The sequence below is a fragment of the Lepidochelys olivacea genome (assembly GCF_965140295.1).
Source record: "Lepidochelys olivacea isolate rLepOli2 genome assembly, chromosome: 3".
In the NCBI taxonomy this organism is placed as follows: Eukaryota; Metazoa; Chordata; order Testudines; family Cheloniidae; genus Lepidochelys; species Lepidochelys olivacea.
In genome coordinates, this window is record NC_140413.1 from 116,707,592 (window position 1) to 116,732,024 (window position 24,433).

The following is a 24,433-nucleotide window of genomic DNA, read 5'->3' on the forward strand; positions in this document are numbered from 1 at the left end:
GACGTACGATTGTAAGCCAGTTTTGTCTTCTGTTGTACAGACAGGATGAAATGGCAACAGGCACTGAAAACAGGATTTTCTTTGTTCAGCAGCAAAAACAGGCCAATTTTGCCCTTATAGACACTAAACAATAGAAATACTGGTGCTGAGTAGCCATTTGGTTTAAGTAAGGCTTGACTGGGGTGGTAGGATGGCTCAGACTATTGGCAATTAGACAAGAAACCGTTCACCTCTAGACCTCCCCGGTCAAATCCAGACCCACGTCTGTAGTGACCCAAAGTCATTGCCAGATGGCAGCACTTTGGTGACTTACGTGAAAAAAGGGAATGATACCCAAGCTGTTCCCAGTGGACAGGTGTGAAAATTATAGTTGGCACTAATTTACAGCCTTTTGGATAATATCAGTGAAGCCATCAATGATTAGAGGCACCTCAAGACTACATTACTCCCTCAACTCTGCATATGGTCCTTCTAGAACTGGGCTGAGGCACACTGGTGAGTCAGAGTGAGGAAGTTTTCTCTCCCCAAGCTACATGTGTTCTGAGGATAAATTAAATAGCTCCTACTGTCAGTGTTCTCAAAAGCACAAAATTCCCTGGAAAATTCATTATGCCATGATAGTTAAAAGAATTTCAAGTGTACCATTTAAATATAGACTATTTTTAGAGTGATTTAAAAAACTGATATTTCTCATGACACCAGGCAGTTCAGAATCCTTCTCTCTCCGGATTCTGTCAAAGTGTTGGTAAAAATCCAGAGGTCTTCCTCAGACCTAATTTTTTGTTGCTTTGGCAAGCAATAGAAAAGGTGGCACCAAAGAATCAGTTTGTGAAATGTATTAGCTGCATTGTTTGATAAACCCTTCTGAATTAGTTTGCCAGTTTTGAAGCACTGTATTTTTTTTTTCTGTAAGAACTTGGGTACATGCCATAAAATGGTATGGACAGTCATTTCGTAAAGCTTTGAATTGCCTTGCAAAATCCTGGTGAATCCATGACATAATAATTCAGCATTCAGATATTTATGAGCATCCTGAATAAAACAAGATGTCTCCTGCAGAAGCATTCATGATACAGTCTTTAATAACAGGATCACAAACTATTTTGAAACAGGACTCCTCAAGCTCTTTACAGAAACAGTAGTATGCCTACAAACAGTGAATTGTGGGATCAGGGCCTTTGATTGGACCACTCTACTGGTTTAACTGGAATTGAAAAGGTCATATGTTCCAATATCCTCACACAAGTAAAAAAATTACCAATTAGTGAAAATATTGATAATTTGCATTAAATTAATAATATTTTATTAATGTTTCTTGTTATGCATTAAATTCACAGATTCCTTGGTTCTACTACCATCACACAACCATCTTCCTTTACGTTTCTCTTTTTGTAATTTTAACTTATTTGCACCAAACCCTAACGACCATTATGGCCTCCTAGTCCCATGGGTAGGCCTGCACAGCCCACAGCAGCAAGGCTCTGAGCTCGGGTTGACAGATTCACGCTAGCAGGGCTTGCTCTACTGTACTAAAAATAGCTGTGTAGCTATTGTAACGTGGGCTCTGTGATAAATGAAGGGGAGAGGGGTAGCTCCCTCTTATGGACAGCCAGTCAGTTAGCTACAAAATCCCTCTTAGTAGCTGTTCTCTACTTGCCTTACCTGTAAAGGGTTAAAAAAGCCAATAGGTAAAAGGAAGGGAGTGGCACCTGACCTTAAGAGCCAGTGAGAAGGCTAGAACTTTTAAAAATTGGGAAAAAACTTTCCCTTTGTCTGGTTGTTGTTGTTTTCTCCAGAGAAGAGACACAGAGCAGCAATGCTGTAATAAGCTTGCGCCAGTTGTGAAAAATCATCAACTCATACCCAGAAACTACTTATCTGAAACCCCAGATATGTAAGTACATCAGGAAATGTCTAAGAAGACGTGATTAGGTTTATCTCTTTTTATTTCTGTAAGGCTTGTGGGCTCCTCTGTGCTAACCCCAGGTGCTTTTGTTTGCTTGTAACCTTTAAGCTGAACCTCAAGAAAGTTATTTTAATGCTTAATCTGTATAAGTGGTTCTTTTTTAAAATCTAGCAATAGTCTGAGTTTTTAGCTGTATTTTCTTTCTTTTTGTTTTTAATAAAATTTACCTTTTTTAAGAACAGGATTGGGTTATTGTGTCCTAAGAGGTTTGTACATATGTTGTTTAATTAGCTGGTGGCAACAGCTGATTTCCTTAGTTTTCTTTCTCACCTGTTCCCCCGCGTGGGGGTGAAAGGGCTTGAGGGTACCCCACAGGGAGGAATTCCCAAGTGTGCCTTCCTGTGTTCAAAGGGGTTTTTTGCATTTGGGTGGTGGCAGCATCTACCCATCCAAGGTCAGAGAGAAGCTGTAACCTTGGGAGTTTAATACAAGCCTGGAGTGGCAAGTATTAATTTTTAGAATCCTTGCGGGCCCCCACTTTCTGCACTCAAAGTGCCAAAGTGGGGAATCAGCCTTGACAGGCTCAGAAGCTCACTCCTCCACTCCCTGCCGCTTACTGTGTAGATGTACTCACTGAGGGCAGCTGCATGTGAGCCTGACTAATTTGAAACCGCTAGTACAATAGGGGTACTGAAAAGTTACTCTGCCATTCCACAGTCCGAATCCACAGAGGTCCAGAAGGAGGTGAGAGGATCTTCACTTGGCATCTGACGATCCTGATCTCCATGGAAACACAATCTGTGTGCCAGATCCTGAGTCCATGGAGGCAGGGAGCAAGGGTAGGCAGCCATCAAGCATCAACTAAGATGCATGCTATCCTTCCAGAGTTTGTTCACCGCTCTGCATTCTTGCAGCTTGGGAGCCTCATTATTAGTTCAGGCAGGCAGTGAATTTGAACTGGCAGAGCCACTTACAGTCTAAGAAGTAGGCTCAAGAAGGCATAAGTCTGTGAGTGATATAAGGAGCACGGTATTATCTCCTGTTAATTGCAAATGAACTTAGTTCTGGTCTGTGACTAGTATATAAAATGCGCTCATTTTATTTTCTTCCATGAAGGGTTAAACAGCATTTTCGCTCACACAGTCTGCTAAATATTTTCTCTCTCTCAATCTGTGTGTTTTTTTGGTCTACAGGTATTTGTGTGAAGTCTTAAAGTACAGTGACAGGAATGTCAATCACCGGGACAATAACAAATCCATGTCTGAAAACAATTCACAAGGGCCACATATTGCTTGATAAATTTACTAGTGAAATGAGGATGTCACATAACTCATAGTCCTTGATGTCATTGAGTGCATTTAAATGTATTTACTGGGATCACAAGAGATATAAATAGGTGCTCTTGCTTCCTCCAGAGCTCCTGGTTGACATTGAACTTCCAGTTGATTTAAATGCTACTGACCGCATTACAAAAGATTTGGAAATGGAGTGTAGATATTACATATCTATATGTATATTCATTTATTTTATTTTATTGCTTGACAGTGAACTCTGACTAAATCAATGATGGAGGAACCTTTTCAGGCTAGCTGTTTAGCCATGGTTAATATACATCTGGATGGCAAATCCATTCTCCTTTCAGGGTCAGCTATAGCGTAGATACCAAAAGAGAAGAAAAGAAAAGAAAAGAAAAGAAAAGAAACGAAAAGAAAAGAAAAGCATGGTTCTTTAAATATTACTGCACTGGGGATAGATTTGCAAATAGTGCATGTTAATCACATGGTTGATGACTAAGGTGTTGAAAATTGTGTGTCCAGCAAAGCATTTAGGCACATGCTTAACTTTAAGCCTGTGAATAGTCACATTGATGGCTGACTGGATTAGGATTTGACCTATTATTCACTTCAGTGGACTACTCATGGGCTTAAGTCCTTTTCTGACTCAGAGCCTAATTTCCTAAACCATATAATGCCAGTGACTAAGTTTAGGAGCATAATTTGTGCCCTAACTACTGAATGCTGCTTGTTGAAATGCCTCTTGCATGTTAATTAAATGGCTACACTACCAGGGGACTCTACTCATCTTTCATTCTTGTTTAGGTATGAAAGAGGCATGGTACCCCCACCATGGGTTGCCTGTTGATGGACATAAAGGGGCTTCTTACACCCACTGTGTAGGCATGTAAGAGGGCTCACGAATGAACTCTTAGTGACTAATCAGTAATCAATGTCCTGCTTGACCTTGAAGAGGACCTTTTCTTCACTGAAGTATTTGTAAGGCATTTAGTGTGATATAAAATCAAAGAGCAGAACTCCTGAATCACAGCCTCCTCAGAGGCAATTTAGGTGCAGTTGTTTATTTAAACCTGGTTTCCTCTGAATGCCACAACATCTCAAACCTCTGGATGGCACCTATGGATCAGTGACGTGGGGACTGACAGCAATAAAGTCTCAATGGAACCTCTTTAGGGTCATTGCTTCTCACTGCTAGACGGCCTCTGCCGGGGAAGGCACAGCATCAGGGAGGGGAACAAGGTCATTCCTGGGTGTCCATTTGGGAGGAACACTTCTCAGCTGGGCGTCCTGAAGTTACTGAGGGAAGTTGGAGAGCAAAGCTGCACAATGCCAGTGCCAGCACAAACAGGCCACTCTCACGCCTGAGCCCTAAGCAGAAGGGCAGTGAGACTCCTGACTCCAAGGGGAGAGACTTTATTTCAAGTGTATTTGTATATAATAAAGTAGAACCCCAACAGCAGAATTTTGTCTTATGCACTTTTGGACTGTGCTGAGTGGGTCTTGAGAAAAGAGAAACAGATGCAGGGAGTGCCTGCAGTGCCACATTAGGTCAGGAGGGGGCACTACAGAGAAGACGTGCCCTGCAACAGACATGTTCCTATGAGTTGTGCTAAGGGGGAAACGCCTGTTATAACTGAACATGAGAAACCCCCACTAAACTCATCTCCTTCATTTTGTTGCATTATAACAACCTGAGGACTCCAACAGCATAACCAAGAAACACAGTGTAAGTTACTCCGTTATTCACCATCACTAGTGTGCAGACGTACCTGTCGTTATATCTTGTGGGAGGGACAAATGGAGTGCATAGGTTTATTTCTGTTTCCACTTGCTATACATCCTATCTAACCACGGACCCAAGTTCCTTGTCCTCCTCATCCTTATCTAATGAATAGGCAACCTTGTGTCTAAATCTCAATCTGGATGCCTACAGTGTGTTGCTACTTCTGCCGAAGCTGTGCATTAAGTAATATTTGTTTGTTTCCTGGAGATTTCCAGGTGAAGGTACCAGGTACTAATTTAGATTGAATCCAGGGGTAATTTATACTCTTGCCACAACTTTAGCACATATTCTATAGTCCCTTGGGTGTAAGAATGGCTACATTTACACTTGTGTAATTTCTGGGTCTGAGTCCTCTGTGCTTAGTGCTGTTATTGAAGGATAGACAGCCAGAGTTTGGGTGATCTCATTCCCCATCAACTGGTTTCAAGTTCGACTGCTGATAATCTTTTCCCTGCCTATTTAACTTTCCTCTCCTTTTCAACAAGAAACTGTAATGTATGATCTCTGAGTTTGCACATGCACTTACCCTTAGAGCTTCCCAAGTGTCGTAATACTTTAATTTGCCAAATAACTTAGCTATTGATGATGTGACATACAAAAGTTGCTGATAATAATAGTTTCTCACTCTGGTGCCTACTGCTTTTTACCTTTCTCCTATGAGAAGCCACTAGGGCCTGCCTTATAATTTACAAGATTCCAAATTGCAAGTGGTAGTAGATCAGGTCATGAGTTCTCTCCTTTTCAGGTCCCACTTCTGGCAAGATTGGATTTTTAGAATCATCTGCCTTTGGCCTTGCTGCTGGATTGGGGTGTTCAGGTCTTCTACTGAGTTGCATGGGGACCTTCTAATCATGGATCCCCTTGCAGTTACTTCTATTTCTTGTGTTTAGCTATGACCCTGGGATCGATCCAGTGCCTTAAAAATATCATAGCTACATTCTGGAAGAAGGACATAGCATGAATACAGCTACTGGTATAGCTGGATCATTCATCTGGATCTCTAAATCAGATCTGGATCAATGATATTTGAAACCAAGCTTCAGTGCAATTAGGACATAGACCTTCCTAAAGTTGGAAGGTATCCAAAATCTAAGGCTTGCGGTTCAGCTCATGTCTAAAGAGTAATTCACAAAATTTTAGAATGTTCCTCTCTTGGAAGAGGAAACACTGCATTTAATGTGTATCCCTTCTGTACTGAATGTTTCATTAGTTTCTGTTAAAGACCCTTTAATTCTTTTGCACTTCCTCACTTAAGGAAGGGTGTACAATGATGTACATGTGATAGTTGTCATGATTATTGCTGTGTCACTTAATCTCTCTTTTTGTCTGTTGCAACTCAGTCTATCTTTTACTTCTCTCATCCTCCTTCCAAAATGATTAGGAATCCAATTAGGAGTAGGTCTATTTATGTGGAGTTAATTACATGGAATACATTGATTGCAGTACCATGTTCACTGTAACATTTTTTAATGCTTTATGTGGGGTGTCATAAATATAAAGGGAAGGGTAACCACCTTTCTGTATACAGTACTATAAAATCCCTCCTGGCCAGAGGCAAAGTCCTTTTACCTGTAAAGGGTTAAGAAGCTCAGGTAACCTGGCTGGCACCTGACCCAAAATGACCAATGAGGGGACAAGATACTTTCAAATCTGGAGCGAGGGAAAAGGCTTTTGTCTGTCTGTGTGATACCTTTGCTGGGAACAGATCAAGGATGCAAGAATTCCAACCCCTGTAAAGTTAGTCAGTAATCTAGCTAGAAAATGCATTAGGTTTTTTTTGTTTTGGCTTGTGAAATTCGCTGTGCTGGAAGAAATGTGTATTCCTGTTTTTGTGTCTTTTTGTAACTTAAGGTTTTGCCTAGAGGGATTCTCTATGTTTTGAATCTGACTGCCTGTAAGATTATCTTCCATTCTGATCTTACAGAGTTGTTCTCGTATCTTTTTTTGTTCTTCTAATAAAGTTCTGTTTTTTAAGAATCTGACTGGGTCTTTTGGGTCTTAAAAATCCAAGGCTGGTCTGTGCTCACCTTGTTTATTCTCAAACCTCCCCAGGAAAGGGGGTGTAAGGGCTTGGGGGAATATTTTGGGGAAATAGGAACTCCAAGTGGTCCTTTCCCTGATTGTTTGTTAAATCACTTGGTGGTGGCAGCGTTTTACCTAATCCAAGGGCAAAGACTTTGTGCCTTAGGGAAGTTTTAAACTAAGCTGGTAGAAATAAGCTTAGGGGGTCTTTCATGCGGGTCCCCACATCTGTACCCTAGAGTTCGGAGTGGGGAGGGAACCCTGACATGGGGAAAAAAGGATAATGAGCCATTGCTTTATCAGCCAAGAAGCAAATTAAACTAGATGTAGGGTTTTATTGTTTGTTTGTTCCAGTGACTTGTGGAGTTGAACTAACTCTGTATTAGAACTGTATCTCTTTTGTTCATGATCATTGTAGAAATGGTTTCATAATTAATATTAAAATAAGATCAAAACTGAAATGTATTAAAGAAGAAACTGACAGATCAATGATTTCTTCTCTGTAGTTTCTTTAAGTAAATGAATTATGTTGATTGTTTTTTCTCAGCCAAAGTAGTGTACATTAGGGGTAGTTTAAGGTACACATCAGCATATCATACTATGCCCTCTGCTCTCTGTATACACACATGCAATTTTAGAAAACATCTTTAGGCTGATTTAAAATGAAAACAATAGTAGGAATTTGCTTGAGACTGAAGCATCTTTTAGTTAATTTCCACAATCACTTTTAAATTGTTGCCTTGTGGAGTTTAGTCAACAGGAAATGTGGGATGGAGGGCTGGCCAGGCCAAAGGATGTTGTGACCTGCCACATGGGGAGTCTGTTTTTGTATGGCAGAGCGCAGGGGAGTCTGCTGAGAACTCAACTCCTGGCGGCACCAGCTCATGCATTGTGTTGGTAAGAGAGATGGGCGACTGGCAGGGGGAGGGACGAGTGGGTGCTGGAATGGGCTCCCTAACCAGGGACACCAGAATCCCTTCCTCCAAGAAATATATGAATTGGAACTACAGCTAGGTTCCAACCAGTGCCATAGCAGAGGTGCTCTTTAGGGTGTATAGAGAGACCTTGGCCACATGTACTGTGGATGGGGTCTGATGGTCTGTGTGCCCTGAAAATAGTACATGCAAATCAGATAAACACCCAGTTCTCTCACAGAAATACAGTTTGTGCACCCACATGAAAATTCTATGTATGCAAAAGCTAATGAGCCAATGGGGCAATTTCTCGGCTATGCCTTTCCTGCAATGGGTACAGGAAGAAGGAGGAGGGTAAAGGTGGCCTCAAGCCGCTTTTGTGCATTCCAGGATCTGTACCTGACCAGAAGCCATCATGGCCCTTAGGGCTCCTTGAATTTGCTCTGGATTGTAGCAGCTGTCCATGGGCCTTGTGGTCAATGTTGAATAACTGGACCCCAGTGTGCTCCAGACATGTCGTCTCTGACCCCTTCCGTTTACCTCCCTATCCCCACACGCCCCCTGGTTTTGCAGCTGGGAGAGGACTCAGTGTAGAGCTGCTACATTGATTTTACTCTGAGCAGGGAGCCCTATATGACAGTTCTGCCCCCTTTGAGTCCCTTTTATACAACCAGAGTCCTGCAAAGGGGCCACAGCCTAGGGCAGAATCTATTCTGAGGGACTACAGAGAAAGCATGTGAAAATGGAGGCATGAAAATTTGAGAGCCACTTCTGAATATCTGGTTCGAAACATATGCTTGTTTATATGTTTCTTCAAAGTCCCAAAGCATCTTCCCGCAAGAGCTTGAATATACGATAGACATACAGCTTAACTTGCTTTGAATACTTTAAAAGTGCAGGAAGAAAACAAGACTGTGTTTTGGAAAATAAACAGGTAACTGAGACTACATGCTGTAGCATATTAAAGGCACATGCTGTTGATCTAACCAGAAGAATGGAAGCACCGGGGCAACTGCAGGAGGAGGCAACACATACTTCTGCTGATGAAATTGTCACTCCTTTGCTGTAGGCTGAAGATTATAACCCTCAAGTAGTGCTGGGAGAAATATGACCTTTATCAGTGTGGCCCATAAAAATGAAACAATTCTGCCGTCATGCTTAGCTCTGTATCACCACTGCCACCCTTTCCAGTTGTCCAGACAAATGGAATCATTCTAACAAGTTAGGCTAAAGTAGTTAGCAGAAGAGCTAGGTCTGAAAGAAAAGCAGAAGCATTCATAGATGGTTAGGGTTGGAAGGGACCTCAGGAGGTCATCTAGTCCAACCCCCTGCTTGAAGCAGGACCAATCCCCAATTTTTGCTGCAGATCCCTAAACGGCCCCCTCAAGGATTGAACTCACAACCCTGGGTTTAGCAGGCCAATGCTCAAACCACTGAGCTATTTAGGACAGAGCGGGGCATTAAACCAGTCTGTTTGCGACATGTTTTCAAAAGGTTATCTGGTTGCCCGTCTCCATGTGGGGTGCAAGCAGTGTGTGCTCACACATACATGTGATATTCAAAGGGGGAGTGGTGGTGGTGATGTGAACAGCATATGCTCATCAAAAGATGAGCATGAGCAAATAGGTGGTGTAGTGGCTGTGGTCTCAGGAACAGGCACATCCCACCTAATCACACTGTTGTACAGGGTATGTTTAGGTCAAGGTAAAGGAGGTGTTCAAGCAGGTGCAAGCCAGGAGAAACAGCTAGAGAAGAAATTCTCCAAAAGTGACACAGAGTTTTGGAGCAGTAGTGGGAGGGAGAGAGAGGACTTTGGGGTGAGGAGTTGTGGGGTGGCCAGTGGGAACAAGCAGTGATGGTTTGCTTTGGGGGGGATGATAGCAAAAAAATAGGGGGAGAGCACTGGGGACACCACTGTAAGCAGCCATTCACCTGCATTTACACGCCTTTTACCCGGCATATTGTATACTGGCAGATTAGGCACGCAACAGCAATTGCGACACATTAATGGTGCAGTAGCATAGGTTAACAGCACATCAGCATTTCTTACTGTGGGAGCATGACTGGGAAATCTTGGGCATATAACCTGAGTCCTGCACATATTTTGAAAACTGTCCCAGTGTGAATACACACAAAACCACTGTGCAAAGGTCTCACCGGTGGGAGCAGAGGCTTTATAGCACTGTCACTTCAGAACCCCTTATTCCCCGCCCTAACCCATCTTACACACACACACACACACACACTTGTAATACCACATGTGTGAAGAGAGGGATGGGGACACCTGCAGGGTCCTACTCCCTCCTCACTATTTCAACACCCATGTCTGGAGTTCATGTTAATTATGTCAGTGGATGGTTTGGAGGAGGGTGGGTTAGCATGTGTCTGCTTGTACTTTACTGGTGTTTTATAAGTCATTGACATCTTTTCTGGTGCGTCTCTTGTAGAGACACAGTATGCTGAAAATGCTACGCTAGCTGCTGCTGGAAAGCGGCACCCATGAACCAGCTCAAATGGACAAGTTCCTAGAAGCTCCTGGAACAAAAGGCAAGGGCACTGTATCAAAGGTGGAGCTTCTAAACAGGTCCATTGGAACACAACTTATAACAAGCAAGAGATGACAGCACACCACAGTACTTCCTGAGGCAGGGCTTGTGATGTGCTAGATGTTTCACTTTTCTTTCAGAGCATGCAAGCCACTTAAATCATTATCTTTTTATACAGTTATTTAAAAAACCAAGACTATGATAAAGTCATTTGTCATTTCTGCCAATTTAATTTCTCTCCCTTGGTATGAAGAGGTGACAAACCTGGTAAGCACTGATGGTGACGTCAATGAAACCATACTGATTTTCAGCAGCTGAAGAGTTTTGACCTAAGAATTTTTTTAATACATCAGTTTCAGCACATTTTGTATGTAATAAATAGCCTTATACACAAAAGTTATGTTAGCCAGAAATTCATAGCCAGACAACAAATATCCAGCTCTCCTCCAGAAAGTTTGTGGCCATTTTAGTTCACAGTATATGGTTGGGTATGTTATGTGTGTGCACACACCCCCACACCCACACATTGCTTTTCAGGGAAATTTTTCCAAATTCTGCAGTCTTGCCTGCAATATCTCAAGTGACAGGGTTTCTGCCATTATGCAGTATTCTAGAATTCCATTATTGAGATATTCAAACTAAACTTTCCTTAATTTAATTTCATCTCACTACTAGTTATACCACACTCTAGAACCCAAAATAAATCTTTGCATTCTTTGGTGATTACACCTTCAAATACTTTTGGACAGCTATATTCTTATCCTTTTGCTTAAGATGTGGTTAGGTAAGAGGAATAAAAATAAACCAAAGCACCCCAGTTGGGTGGGGTCAACCCCGTGGGCTCGTTGTTGAGTGAATGTAGAAGTTGAGTACTATGCAGAGATATTCCTGCTGAAAACTCTGACATTTCATGGGATGTCAGCTGCAAAATACTATCTTGGGTGACAGGGGATGGATCATTTGAGGATTCCTGTTCTGTTCATTCCCTCTGAAGCACCTGGCATTGGCCACTGTCAGAAGACAGGAACCCTGGGCTAGATGGACCATTGGTCTTACCCAGTATGGCCATTCTTATGTTCTTCTTATCTTCCTGAAAATTATCTGTGCCCAGTTCTTACTCAGTAGAAACTCCATGAGTATTATTTCCTGCTAAGTTTTTTCCTTGTGGGAAAGGATTTTCTCTTCCCATCAGTGGAAAATGCCCCAACCCATGGATCCACCTAGATCTCAGGGGATCAGCAAGAGGCAACCAGCATTCGTGCAGAGCCTGCTTGCCTCTCCTATGTCTCCTTACGCAGTCATGTTTTCTTGTATGCATGTGCCTACCCAAGTGTTGGCATTATGGAAATACAACACAATAATAATATTATTATTATTATTTCAAGAGGAGATTCCAAAACACAGAAGAGGATGTAGTCATTTGTGGTGGTTTCCCTAGCAGATTTTGAAGGCGAGGAGATTTTGGTAGGGAACTCGACTTGCCACCCCAGCTTCCTCATCCTGAAGATATCTACCCTACAGAGAGACCTCTGTGGCAGGGGGAGAGAGGGCCAAGAGAAAAAGAGGAAGCATGCTATGGAAGTGACATAATCCCCTTCTGCACCACTTAGCCTGGTTTCACAGGAGGAAATAGAGAGTGGCATGGGGTCATCTTTGGAGAGGAAAGATAATCCAGTCTGGAAATAGGGTTATGGCATGTGTTTACTTGCCTAAGCAGTGCCTTACCATCTACACTGCTACTTATACCTATTCTAGCCGTGTGCACAGAGTATGTACTCTCCATGTTGCCATAAGGAGTCTGCAGTGTAACGGTAAGTCTACACTGCAATTGAATACCCAGGGCTGGCCCATGTCAATTGACTTGGGCTCCTGGGGCTGTTTAATTGCCGTATAGATGTTGAGACTTGGGCTAGAGCCAGGGTTTTGGGACCCCCTGAGTGGGGAGGGTCCCAGAGCTCAGGCTCCAACATGAGGCCAAATGTTTACACTGCAGTTAAACAGCTCCTTAGCCCAGGTCCCATGAGCCAGAGTCGCGGTGTGTGTTTAATTACAGTGTAGACATACCTTAAGAGAGGTAGGTTCAGTTCCCAGCTCTGCCATTGACTTCATCTATGACCTTGGGCAAGTCACTCAGTCTTTCTGGGCCTTTGTTTCTTATTTGTGTAATGGGGATAACAGCCCTACCTTCCAGGGGGTTTGGAGCTGCTCAGGTACCGTGGCAATGGGAGCTATATAAGATAGACTGCTCTTTCAGGAACGATGTCACATCTAGACAGGGCCGGCTGTGTAACCTCATCCATGCGGAATTGCGCTCCACAAAACATTTGTTATGGCTTTGTCCGGTCCAATTCTCTACTAGCCACATACATGCCTTGTGAAATTAGCAACGAGATCGTGGCAAAACAGGGAGTTCTACTTGCTTCCTATATCGGGAGGTAGCTGATTTTTCCCACATCGACCAAGAATATCTATATTTGACATTCACTCCCGTGCTCAGTTTATTAGGCTAAGCGCAGGGGAACTCCTTTGATACCAAGCCACCACACGCCGAGAATGCCAGCGCTTTAGCGTGTAGGTGGCGCTCTCGCCACGTGTAGATCTTGAGGTTTCGCGTTTTCTTGAAACTCACAGCTGCATGCTTTCGCCAGCTGATTGTTGTAAAACTTTTCCAGGGAATTGGCCGGACAAAGAACCTGCCCAGTAGTAACCTTTGCAGGCGCAGCTTCAGTTCTACGTGTGCGTTTACAAAATAAACTCACAGCCTAAGGTTGCCACAGTCATAGATAAACTCCTCTTTCAAAGTTAGGAGTAAAAAGAAAAGGAGGACTTGTGGCACCTTAGAGACTAACCCATTTATTTGAGCATGAGCTTTCGTGAGCTACAGCTCACTTCATCGGATATAAAGTTAGGAGTATTCTCCTTTAAACTTTTACCCTGTGTTCGTCCACAGGTCCCTTCCTCTACCTGAACTCTCAAAAATGTCAAAAATGTCAGTCGTTTGAAGCACTTTATTTAAGCCTCTGTTCATCACTAGCCTACAGTGCAACAGCTTGTAAACTCCAAACAGAGCCTTTAAGAGGAAAAACTTCCCCAGGAGTTCGGTGAAGAAGAGCTATTAATGCTCATCATGCCATTCCAGGACAGAACTGCTTATTCGACCTCCAGTTATGAAGTAACAAGGGAAAATTTCCTGGAATTAGGCCATTGCAGGAACTCTGGTTTGAGTCACAGCTGACATCCGAGAAACAAATTTCCAGGCATTTTTGCGTTTAATTCGCTTAATTGTTATGTAACCGAATTAGAAAATGCGATTAGGGCTCGCAGAATATTCACTGTCGAGCCTGTCTGACCTTAGGAATACATGAAACAGAGAAGCACGCAAAGAGAAAAGGAGGACCTGTGGCACCTTAGAGACTAACACGGAAAACTAGCCCGGAAACCACATGAGAAGTCGGAGGAAATGGTGAAATCGTCTGCGCTGCTTCTGGACGCCGGCTATCTTGGGTTAGGGGGACTAGGTGTACATCACATACACAAGAAAGCTAGAGCAGAACCGGATAGTGACCCTTTACCGAAATGATTCCTTGACGAGGCTCTTTTGACGTAGGAGTTTTAGATACAAAAGGAAATTCGGCAAACAAAAGAGGAATGTACGAAAACTACCTAGGCTGTAGAAGCCAGACGAGCGCTAGGCCGGAACCCGTGTTTCATGGCCACATGCCTTCCAGTCCGCTTCCCCGCAAAACAACTGCTCAGGGAAAAAATGGGGGCTGTAGTAAAACGAATCGACTCGCCACATGCCGCGGTACTGAGTCCCCCTCTGCTGCTCGGGGCACGATTCAAATGCGGAGCAAGAGCGGGCTCTCCTTCCAAGCGCATGTCCCCTTTCCATTCGATTGCCCAGTTTCAGGGCTTCACCTCTCCCCTATTCGGGGAGCCTAGCGTCTTCCAGTCTTTGGTTTCGGTCAACGTTTACAAGCACCTGCTGCTTCTTTTGATTCCCCGAATAATCTGAGTGAGCGAATATGCTTTAAGCGAGAAACCACAGAATAGTAACTTAATTCATAAAAATCATATCTGTCGGCAAATAGAGAGCTAAAAAAGACACCCCTTCTAATCCAGCTATTCTGCTCCAAATCTCTGCTTTACAGGTTACACGGGAAAGCTCGCTCCCGGTATAAAGCTTTCTAACTGTGTCAAGTATGGTGATATTTCATCGCTGGTCCCCGAGGACGGCAGATAACACTCCTAGGGAGCAGCTCGGGTGTGTCTGTTGCGCAGCTGTGTGTCGGCAGAGAGCGGGAGCTGGGCAGGGTCCTTACACTTCGTAAGTAAAGCGTGCCTGGAGAATTGTAACATACACGCAGAAAACCAAAGATGTTAAAAGAAAAACAAAACCCAGATCAAAAGGTGGAAGCAGCCCCCCGAATGCCGTGTACTTTAACACACGCCTCCTTCTACACAACCTCAGCGGGACACTTAACAGTTTACAAGACACCAACACTTTTCTGGGAGTTAAGGGGAGGCTGCGGAGGTCGGTGCGACCGTCCCAGAGGGGAGCTCTGCCCGGAACTCCTGCTTGGCCATACATGTCTGCCCGCTCTGCCCCATCCCTCGGTGTCTTTAATGTACAGAAGGAGAGCCAGGCTGCTCACCGGTCCCGGGTAATCACCCACAGGCTAAACGTGCAACAGGGCTCTGGGCTGCAACCCGGGACCTGCCCAACTCTGCTCTGCTGTCTGAGGCTGAATTATGTTGTCAGCCAAGTCTTACTCACTGGCTAAGCCATCCATTAATATACATCAATAAAAACAGGGTACGCGGCTGCTCATGAATTAAAGATGAACTTCTTCCCCGGCTCAGAGCATCCTGAGCAAAGCGATCACGGACTTCCAGTCACCCCCTTGGGAATAGTGACGTCTCCCAAGTAACGTGATTGCTTTTTCTGAAGCAGAAACGTGGTCCTATGGCTACACCCTATAAAACCAGGCGGCTTGGAGGGCTGAGCAGAGTGTTACTGAAGGGGAGAGACGGCATCAGCCTAAGGAGGAGGGCTGGGGAACACCACCGAAACACCAGACACGGACCCAACCCCTGCACGTTCGCCCTCGGTCCCCGGGACAGAGTGCGGGGCGAGCCGCCGAGGAATCCAGCACCTCGGAGAACTCCCGGCGCCGGGCGAACTTCCCAGGAGAAAGCACCGTCTCCCTGCCTCGTGAGTACCGCCAGCTAGGCCTGGGCTCAATAAATAAACCCACTGGAGCTTCCTAGCGAGTAGAGAGAAGAGAGGAGCCCTCTCCCCCCTCCGATTATAAGAGCAGTGCAAACAGGCTTAACGCTAAAAAGTTGCTGACCAGCCAGCAAATGGGAATGTATAGAACAGTCTTGCCTTCTCTGACTCTACCTTCTCCTTCTTAATCCTTGATCAATTCCTATGGACTTTAGCTCAGATTAACCAATTTAGGGTGTCTTTGCTTTGCGCCTTCCTTTTTACTTCTCCTTACTGCTGCATGTTAGCTGCCCTTGAGTGCCGATTTCTCCCTCGTGTACAGTTATCACGCGCTGGTTACTTGGGTTCCCTCTTAGCGCTTTTATTATTGTATATCCTCAATTTAAATTCACCGAATTAATCAAATCAAGCTGATCTTTCTTTTCTCCCTTTCCCTGCACTCTTCTTTCCTGCGGGGGGCGCGGGGAGGAGGGGAACTAGAAGAGGTGTTGGATACGCTACAAAAAGTTTCCACTTCAAGTCTCTGTTCCGAGCTCAGAAGGATGCAGACTGGCTTTGAGTGAACATGAACATTAATGTTTACAATGTTCAACTCAAATTCCCCACTGCCTGCCCGTGCCTTTTGGTTGCTTGAAACAAAGTGCAGCTCGGCTTTCTACGGCAGTATTGTACAGCGCAGCATGAGAACCATCTGCTACTCATTCTTTAACTGTTTGACCAGATTTAAGTTATTAAACTATTGAAGAGAAGTAAGCGTACGTGGCTTCCCCAGCGGAGCACAAACGTAGAGGATGCACAGTGCTAACTCACATTATTACTTCATTCTTCAAATTCAAAGGGGTTTCTATTACTCTAATGTCTGAGTTTCAAGGAGGTTTACGTTTCGGATAGAACTTCTCCCCTTCACCCTCTCCCTGCCTTTGGCCGTCATCAGCTACTAGGACTTACAAACCAGAAGAAATAGTTCCCTTCCAGGTGATTTAGAAAAAATAAGTGTATTGTCAACCAGATCCGTCTTACCCAGCGAGTGCCCCTGACTTCTAAAGCAAAAGCAAAAGATATAGCTCGCAGCAAATTTTAAACAGCCGTACCCTGGCATGCCATATTTGAGGGATGAGGTGTAGCCCGCAGCAGGGATCCTTGCTTTTCCACGTGGGATCCGAAACCTTCCGTCCCCTTTCCTTCATACAGCAACAAAAGCATCTTAGAATTGGCCCTCTGTATATGCAGTCGGAAACCAGTGCCGATAGGAGGTAATTATTGTCTCCTATTCATTAACTCAGGTCCAGCACGATGGAACATAGAAGCAGCTCCCAGCTTCTTCTGTCCTTCACACTCTTCAGTGTTCTCTGCTCGCCAGTACTGGCATTACCGCCTTTGGGGACATACTCAGCTGTGAGGTAAGTGCTGTTCCAACTCATGCAACCTCTAGCTAAAGCACCCCACTGCTCGCTAACGACACAACACGGCCTGCGGAAGGCGACATTGCAGCAAACGGTCCAGTTAGTTAGCATCAGCAGCGTCCTGGTGTACTTGTTATCTTGGAAACTCTAATCCAAGACTTGAATACAAGACCCTTCTCTTTAGCAAATGTGGTTGAAAGGCTCATCTATTACATTCTCACATCAACATTACAGGAAGGGACTAATAATTATTGGGTACGCTGGTGATCTTTGCAATAGCGTCAGTGAAGATGACCCCTTTTGGCAGTAGCATGGATGGTATGGGCTGGTCTACCTCCCCTCTCTGTAAATAATGTAAACGTTAAAAGGGTTTTAAGAAGTGGCGCTTCCTTCTCCATCTGTTCCCGAAGAACACCAGGAAGTGATGTGATCCTTTCATTCAGCCAGTGCCAGCATCACTGGTGGATAGCAATTAAATGACTTCTTATTTTAAAGGTCCTAAGTACCATTTCCACTCTAATAGCCCTTTAGTAATGATTATTGCTTCCATGAAGAATATGACAAATAGTAAAGAAAACATGCTGAATTGTGTTTCTGGGGTTGCCTTGGCCTATCACAAATAGCAAGTATCAGCTCTTCTTATGGCAAAACCTACATTTCACCTCAGCTCTACCATTATAGCTGGACTGTGCCTCAAATTATGGCTGTAGACTGTATTACAGTAGATTGTGAGAAAGTGACTTGCCTATATCTATGCATAGCTTTGGTGTAAAGAACACATTGTAGTTTGATATTTTGAATTTTTGTTGCTGTTTAGAGAAGGTAAAGTCAAATGTTACAGTGTATTTTTCAGTATTAAGCTGAAACAAATGTACATGCTGAAAACAACAAATGAATATAACTGTAGTTATATAATTTTAAAGTTTGCCACTTGGGTTCGGGTTTTTTCACACAACAGTAATTGTACTTGTTTCATAAAACATCTGTAGCTGAAGGAATACTCATAAGAGCGAAATCCTGCAGGTCTTACTCCAATAGGTATAATTTGTCCACAGGGAGTGTATGCCTACAATGTTAACATAAAATCTCTTCCGAGCCTCAGTGTGTGATTTGGCACATCATCACATGTTGCATCTACCACTCTGACAGGAAGCTATCATTTTCCATAGAATACAACAGTGACCAGAAGCAATGTCTGAGGCCATACCACTGCAACATAGTCATGTTATCCTTAATAATACATGAGATCATGCATCAAATTGTGGGAGTGGGCAATATTAACACATAAACTAACAAAAAGTTTATCATTCAATGTTTGGGATATTAACACTACTTGAACAGAATTGTGGTTATGATGAAAACACATTAATTATTAGCAGTGAGATATTCTGATGAGTTAATAGTAAATCAGTCTTAAAAGAGAATAAAAATCAGTATATGGCTATCTGTTTATATCTTATATGGTAAAATTAATCCCTCTTCAGAGAATCTGCACAAAGGCCTAAGAACCAATTAGTTCCACTTATGCACCATTTTAAGGTCTTAACTGGAACTTAAGTGGCACATAGATCTTCTGGCCCTTTACACAGAAGAGAATTTAATCCATAATTTATATCATATACATATTCCTGTATATTGCAATGGTTGCCATTAAAAATTTTACAATTGCCATTTGCAAGTAATTATAATGACCATGGATTGCATGGTATTGCCTTAAGTCAATTATTTGCAATGATAACATTATAAAAATGTGAATGCTGACCCAATATGAAGATTCATATAAATATATGGTTAAAGATGGAGAAAATCTATTACACCAGGTACTCTATCATCCTGCCAATGAAGGATTATTACTTGCAGAGTATTTTCTTGTGCTTTATCCAGTTTGCTTTAAAATGTCTTGAGCATTAGACACATGTATATTGTTTGACACATTAGACTGCATGCAAATTGCATTGAAAGAGACAGTATTAAATAACCTCATTTTGCAATACTTTACGAGATTTTCTTCTCCAGTAGGTTGGGAAACAGAATGCCATTTGACGGAGCAAGTGAACCTGATCAAGCCCAGGGTTCATTAAAACCTGAAACTGACATTTTGCCAAATGCACTACCAGAAAATGACAAATTCTATTTTGACATGTCCAGAGCTATAGATAGGTGAGAATTTTTGTTGCCATAAATACTGGATAAGTTTTGATGCATTGCTTGAATGATACCAAGGTAGAAAGTGCTTTTCCTGCATTTATTTCAATGAACTTTTCAAACTGCTTAAGACATTTGAGAGGAAAAATTGAGTATTAAAAGGGAGCATAGAATGTATGTTTGTTTGCCAAAGTTTTGTGGAGTTCATTGTCATTATAGAATGGACACTGAAAGGGCTGAAAAGTAATAATAAATCATTTGGAAATGTTTTTTAAAATAGTTTTGTTTAATAAATCAAAGCAATAATAATAATTTTCAAAAGAAGTGCTTATGAAATTGAAAATAAAAACTGTATATACTTGTAATATATGGAGCCCAGATTTTATTGTGGAGTTATTTTTTCATCATATTAGGAATGCAAGACATGCTGATGGACTTTTCACCAGTGGCTACAGCAAACTTCTGGGTCAACTTTCTGCAAGGAGATATCTGGAATCACTTATTGGAAAACGGGTTAGGTGAGGTTACACTTACATAGAGCTTTTATTTAGCTTGCTTCACTAACCATTCTGTGCATAAGTTTCCCCTTCTATAATTGGGAACAATGATATTTCCCATCCTTTAAAAAAAATTTTGGGATCTTCAGATATAAGAACTAAGTCATTAAATAAAATTAATTAACATTAATACATTATTATTTATTTGTATTATATGTATTGTAATATTTGTTCAAAAGTGACTTTTTGAGTTATATATAACATATAGAGGACACCTGAGAGGAGTCACACACTAAACACAGCTCTGAAAAAAATCAGACTGGAATATGATAACTATTGAGCTAATTTTGTAATATTTTTCCCTTTGCAGATCATGCAAATCCTACACTCTGTCATTCAAACTTACGCTTAGGTGCATAAATGCCCATTTTACATGCCCAGAAGGTGATTAGAAATTGGGCAGTGAATTTGCACGTATTTCTACTCAGTCTACTTTGTCCCTAAATACAAAGGACTGGATTCTCAGCTGGTGCAAAACTGTGTAGTTCCTTCAGTAGAGTTATGGCAGATTACACCATCTGAAGAAGATCTGCCTCTAAACTATGATGCAGGAAACTTCTGACTTCAACTTTGGCTTTCCCAAAGTGCTATTTTTCCTCTGAAATTTACTTAAAGCCAGTGGTGCTGGGGTTAAAACAAAAAGAAAAAAGAAAAAGAAAAAAGAAGTGGGTAAACTAACCTAGGCTCCTTATTCCTCAAATGAGAAGTGGGTAAACTCCATTTACCCATGTTTACTCTTGACTAAACTACTGCACAAAGCAAACATTTTAAAGCTATATATAAACATACTGTAATACTTGGAGCCTGCTCCTGTTCAAGTCAAAAGCAAAATTCCCACTGATTTCAATGGGAACAAGACTAGGCCCTTTAAGAGGTTCCTTATATTTCAGCCAGCCTATATAATTTGATAATTTGCTCAAATATCTTTCTAGTGTAAATCAGGATGATTTCAGTTTGTTTAAAAGGGTTTCCTAAATTACAAGAATTGGCACATAAGGACTTGTGATTTTAATTATTAGAAAACAGAATGGGCCAAATCCTAAAGTCTGTGCTCAACCCTTGCTCATATAAAACTTCCAGAGACATCAATGTGAATTCTAATTACACTGAGATGGGAAGAAGTCAATGGGAGATCTGCCTAAGTAAAGACTGAATAAAAATTTCAGGATTTTACCAATTTGATCAGAGTGACTTTTGAAGTAGTAAAAAGAAAATTTGAATGGAAATGAATTTTTACTCAGTTAGTCAGCAATTGAAAAACTTACTGCATATAGTTCAAAGTCTTTATCTTTTCTAGTTGAATGTATTTGTGGTCATTTCCACTGTTTTTTGTGTTTACATAGCAACAACCTCATGGACGAACAGATGCCCGTCAAACGTCATTCGGATGCTGTCTTTACTGACAACTACAGCCGATTTCGAAAGCAAATGGCCGTGAAGAAATATTTAAACTCAGTTTTAACTGGAAAAAGAAGGTATTAAGAAAATAAAATAAAACACAATGAACATTAATGATCTTGGAATGTAATCTTAATATATAGACAAGTATTAGTGACATTGTCTCCTAGTGATTTATTTACAGCACACTTCACAGTCAAATTAGAATGAAAGAACAAGAATAACACACAGAATTTGGGAGTCTTAAAATAAAGGAAAATGCTATTGAAATATTCTTAAAGTGCTTTTATTTAGAACAAACATCCTAGTAAAGGAAAAACTGAAGAGCTAGGGCTTATGCACAGGACTTGCTATGAGGTAACACTCTTACAATGAAAATGCACAGTGTTTGAAATTTGCTGATATCTAGGGAAGTGCTAGACATGCTACTTCACTTATTTAAAAAATTGTTTAATGAAGTTTAACAAAACAGAAAGTTACTATGATTAGTTCTGTCTTATTTTTCTGAGTGCAACAAAATCCATGTTTCTCATCTGCAACAGCCAAGAAGAGCTAAACCCTGCCAGCCTTCGAGATGAAGCAGAATTGCTTGAACCCTCCTTTTCCGAAACCTATGATGATGTTACAGTAGATGAGCTGCTGAACCGCCTCCCATTGGTAGGTCCAAATTTACTTTTATCCTTCCCGTTCATCAGTAGTCACCCCACCCTTAAGATATTAATCCTGCACAAAAGATGGCCTCTTGGTAAAGTGCACCCCTCTGGCATGAGCCACATTCCATTATATATTTTATATGTCTACAGGGAATGTGTCTCAGTGTAATGACCTCTTTAATAAGATTAATTAAATGATCCCCATGATTACTTTCACTCTAACTTCCTAATTAAATGAACAGTCTGACACTGTTGCTAATGCACCTAGCTCACTTGTGTGTTTCAAACCACAGGCACTGAGGCAAAAAAGCATAATTGACTTATTTTTAATTAGGAAGAATATTCTGGCTTCTGAGAATAAATTCACTGGTTTTCTTTAATTAAAAAATAAAGTTCCATCCCCACTTTTTGCCTTATGTCATTCTTTCTAATGGAAATCCAGGCTCCCCCTAAAACTGGAGAATGAGAAACATGTGCACCACTACCCCAACCTACATGGCAGCTGATTCCTATCTAAAACTGTGTGTCAAGTGGAGAAAGACCCTTTTTTCCTCTGTTCTGATATTCTTAATGTCTGAGTTACTACTTAATAGCCGTGTTAATACTTCCTATTTAGCTTTGTGTCAGAATCTTTGGAGACAATGCACCTCATTCACAACTGTGTTACTCTACTTCATTGATTTCAATGTATTACACAGACCTTACACTGGAGTGATAACACAGTGGTGAATCAGGCCTGATATTCTTGAAAATATATTAATCTCTGTTAGAGGATTTTTTATATCAGTGGTGATGTTGATGCAAATGGGCAAAAAAAAAGGACTACAAATAAATAAAAAGTAATTATTTAACCCATCCTAGCATTTGATGAACGCTGTAGCCTTATACGAGTAAGAAAATGTTTTTCTTCAGTTTTTCATTTCCTTCAGATAATAGAAGAAAATGCATTTTTCCAAACATAAGCAGAGATCCAAAAGATCACACTTCAGGGTATAAGATGACTTCTAAATGATGGATTTAGGAAGAAAATGTTCCTTGTGGGAAGGTTATTCCATCATTTCCTCCTGCAAGGTTTCTTACACCTTCTTCTATAGTATCTGGTGCTTGCCACAGTCAGAGACAGGATATTGGACTAGACAGACCATTGATCTGATCCTGGCAATTCCTAAATTCCTTCCTTCCTCCCTCCCTCCCAGATTAGGCGATTGTAACCATGCTACAGATTTCCCTGAAGAGGGAGAATCTGGTCAGTGCTGTCCATTATTCTATCAGTATCCACTGGTGCCATGTCAGCTTGGTAATCTGCACTTATTCACTCCAAGGATCCAACTGCTTTCAGTATCATCCCTCTTGCCTAGTATGCTGATATTCAACAAGATTCTTGTTGGTTGGGCTTGATTCTACAAGCACGCACTATCAGGCACAGTCCTTATTGCCATGAATAGGGGTTCCATAGATATCAAAGTTGCTACTCCCAGTAGGGACTCTTGCACCCTGTAGTTGGTGTTTGCAGGATTTGGGTCTTGGCTGTATACATTTTAGATAACGTTATCTGATGTTGCAGTCACTTGTAACATTGATTTTGAAACACGCATTCTTCTTGTTTTTCAGAGTCTTTGAAGGAGAGCTGGTAAAATCTATGACAAGAACAAAACTATTTTTTGAGTTCCACATAGTATTTCAAAGAAATGACTTCAGTATTCAAACCAAAACAAATATGTTGTGAAGTGACAGTGTGATATATTTGTTTCTGATATAATAAAAGTTGATGTTTACACTGTAAATATTACTTTAGAGATCTCTACCTAAAGCTGTACATATGTATGCTAGTCTAACTCATGAAAACCCTGTGATTTCATATGATGTAAAACCTTTACGTCAATAAATACATTTGAAAAAGAGGAATGCACACCAGAAGACAGCACCAAATTACTGACTAACTGGATTATTTTAACTATGGTAACACTTCAGGTAAAATTGTATGACACAATGGATACATTTGCAGACAACTTAATAAATAAATAAATACAAAAGACCATAGAAAGGAACTGTGTTCAGTATGTTCAAACTGTGTAAGAAAAGATTGCCGGGGGTAGGATCTGTACAAAAATATATGCTTTTCTAACAACTCACCGACTTAAATAAATAAAAAGGCATTTAAAAGGATTGGATCTGTCATAGAACCTTATTTTTGTCCTCCTCCATTTTGAATGTTTTCATAAAATACCATTTAAATTAAAGCCAGTAATATTTCCTTTTTTTTTAATGGTGAACACTTTTTAATCCAAAGTTGCCAAAGCACACGGAAAGAGAAGGGGAAAAAGCTACCCCTTAATGTTTGATGTGCTAAAGTCATAGCAGTAAGTTTATTCTACATTTGGTTGTGGATAACTCTGCTGATGAGCGCATTCCTTATATATAAAGTAGATCTGAAGACAGTTTACTATTTTTTCAAAATGAATGTAACTTATGAATACGCAGACAATAAAAAACATTTTATTATCACTGCAACTATTATTGGTTTGATTCAATGCTGCAATTGCCTGAACAGACAAGACCCCTGTTAATAACAGAGAAAAAA

The 24,433-nt window shown here is 41.4% G+C and overlaps 1 protein-coding gene across 3 annotated transcripts in view; it reads left to right on the forward strand.

The window, feature by feature from the left end:
* Positions 1-24,232, forward strand: part of VIP (vasoactive intestinal peptide) — a 66,244-nt gene extending 42,012 nt beyond the window's left edge. Inside the window, exons 1-7 of one of the 3 annotated variants that reach the window (XM_084624395.1) lie at positions 15,426-15,681; positions 16,980-17,096; positions 19,116-19,259; positions 19,658-19,762; positions 21,145-21,276; positions 21,742-21,856; positions 23,464-24,231. In XM_084624395.1, coding sequence (XP_084480521.1) covers positions 16,990-17,096; positions 19,116-19,259; positions 19,658-19,762; positions 21,145-21,276; positions 21,742-21,856; positions 23,464-23,472 — 612 coding nt within the window. In that variant the 5' untranslated portion in view covers positions 15,426-15,681; positions 16,980-16,989 and the 3' untranslated portion in view covers positions 23,473-24,231. Of the gene's footprint in view, positions 1-15,425; positions 15,682-16,979; positions 17,097-19,115; positions 19,260-19,657; positions 19,763-21,144; positions 21,277-21,741; positions 21,857-23,463 lie in introns of those variants that run through there. The other 2 variants (XM_084624394.1, XM_084624396.1) reach the window with 2 other exon arrangements.
* Positions 24,233-24,433: the final 201 nt, after the last annotated feature.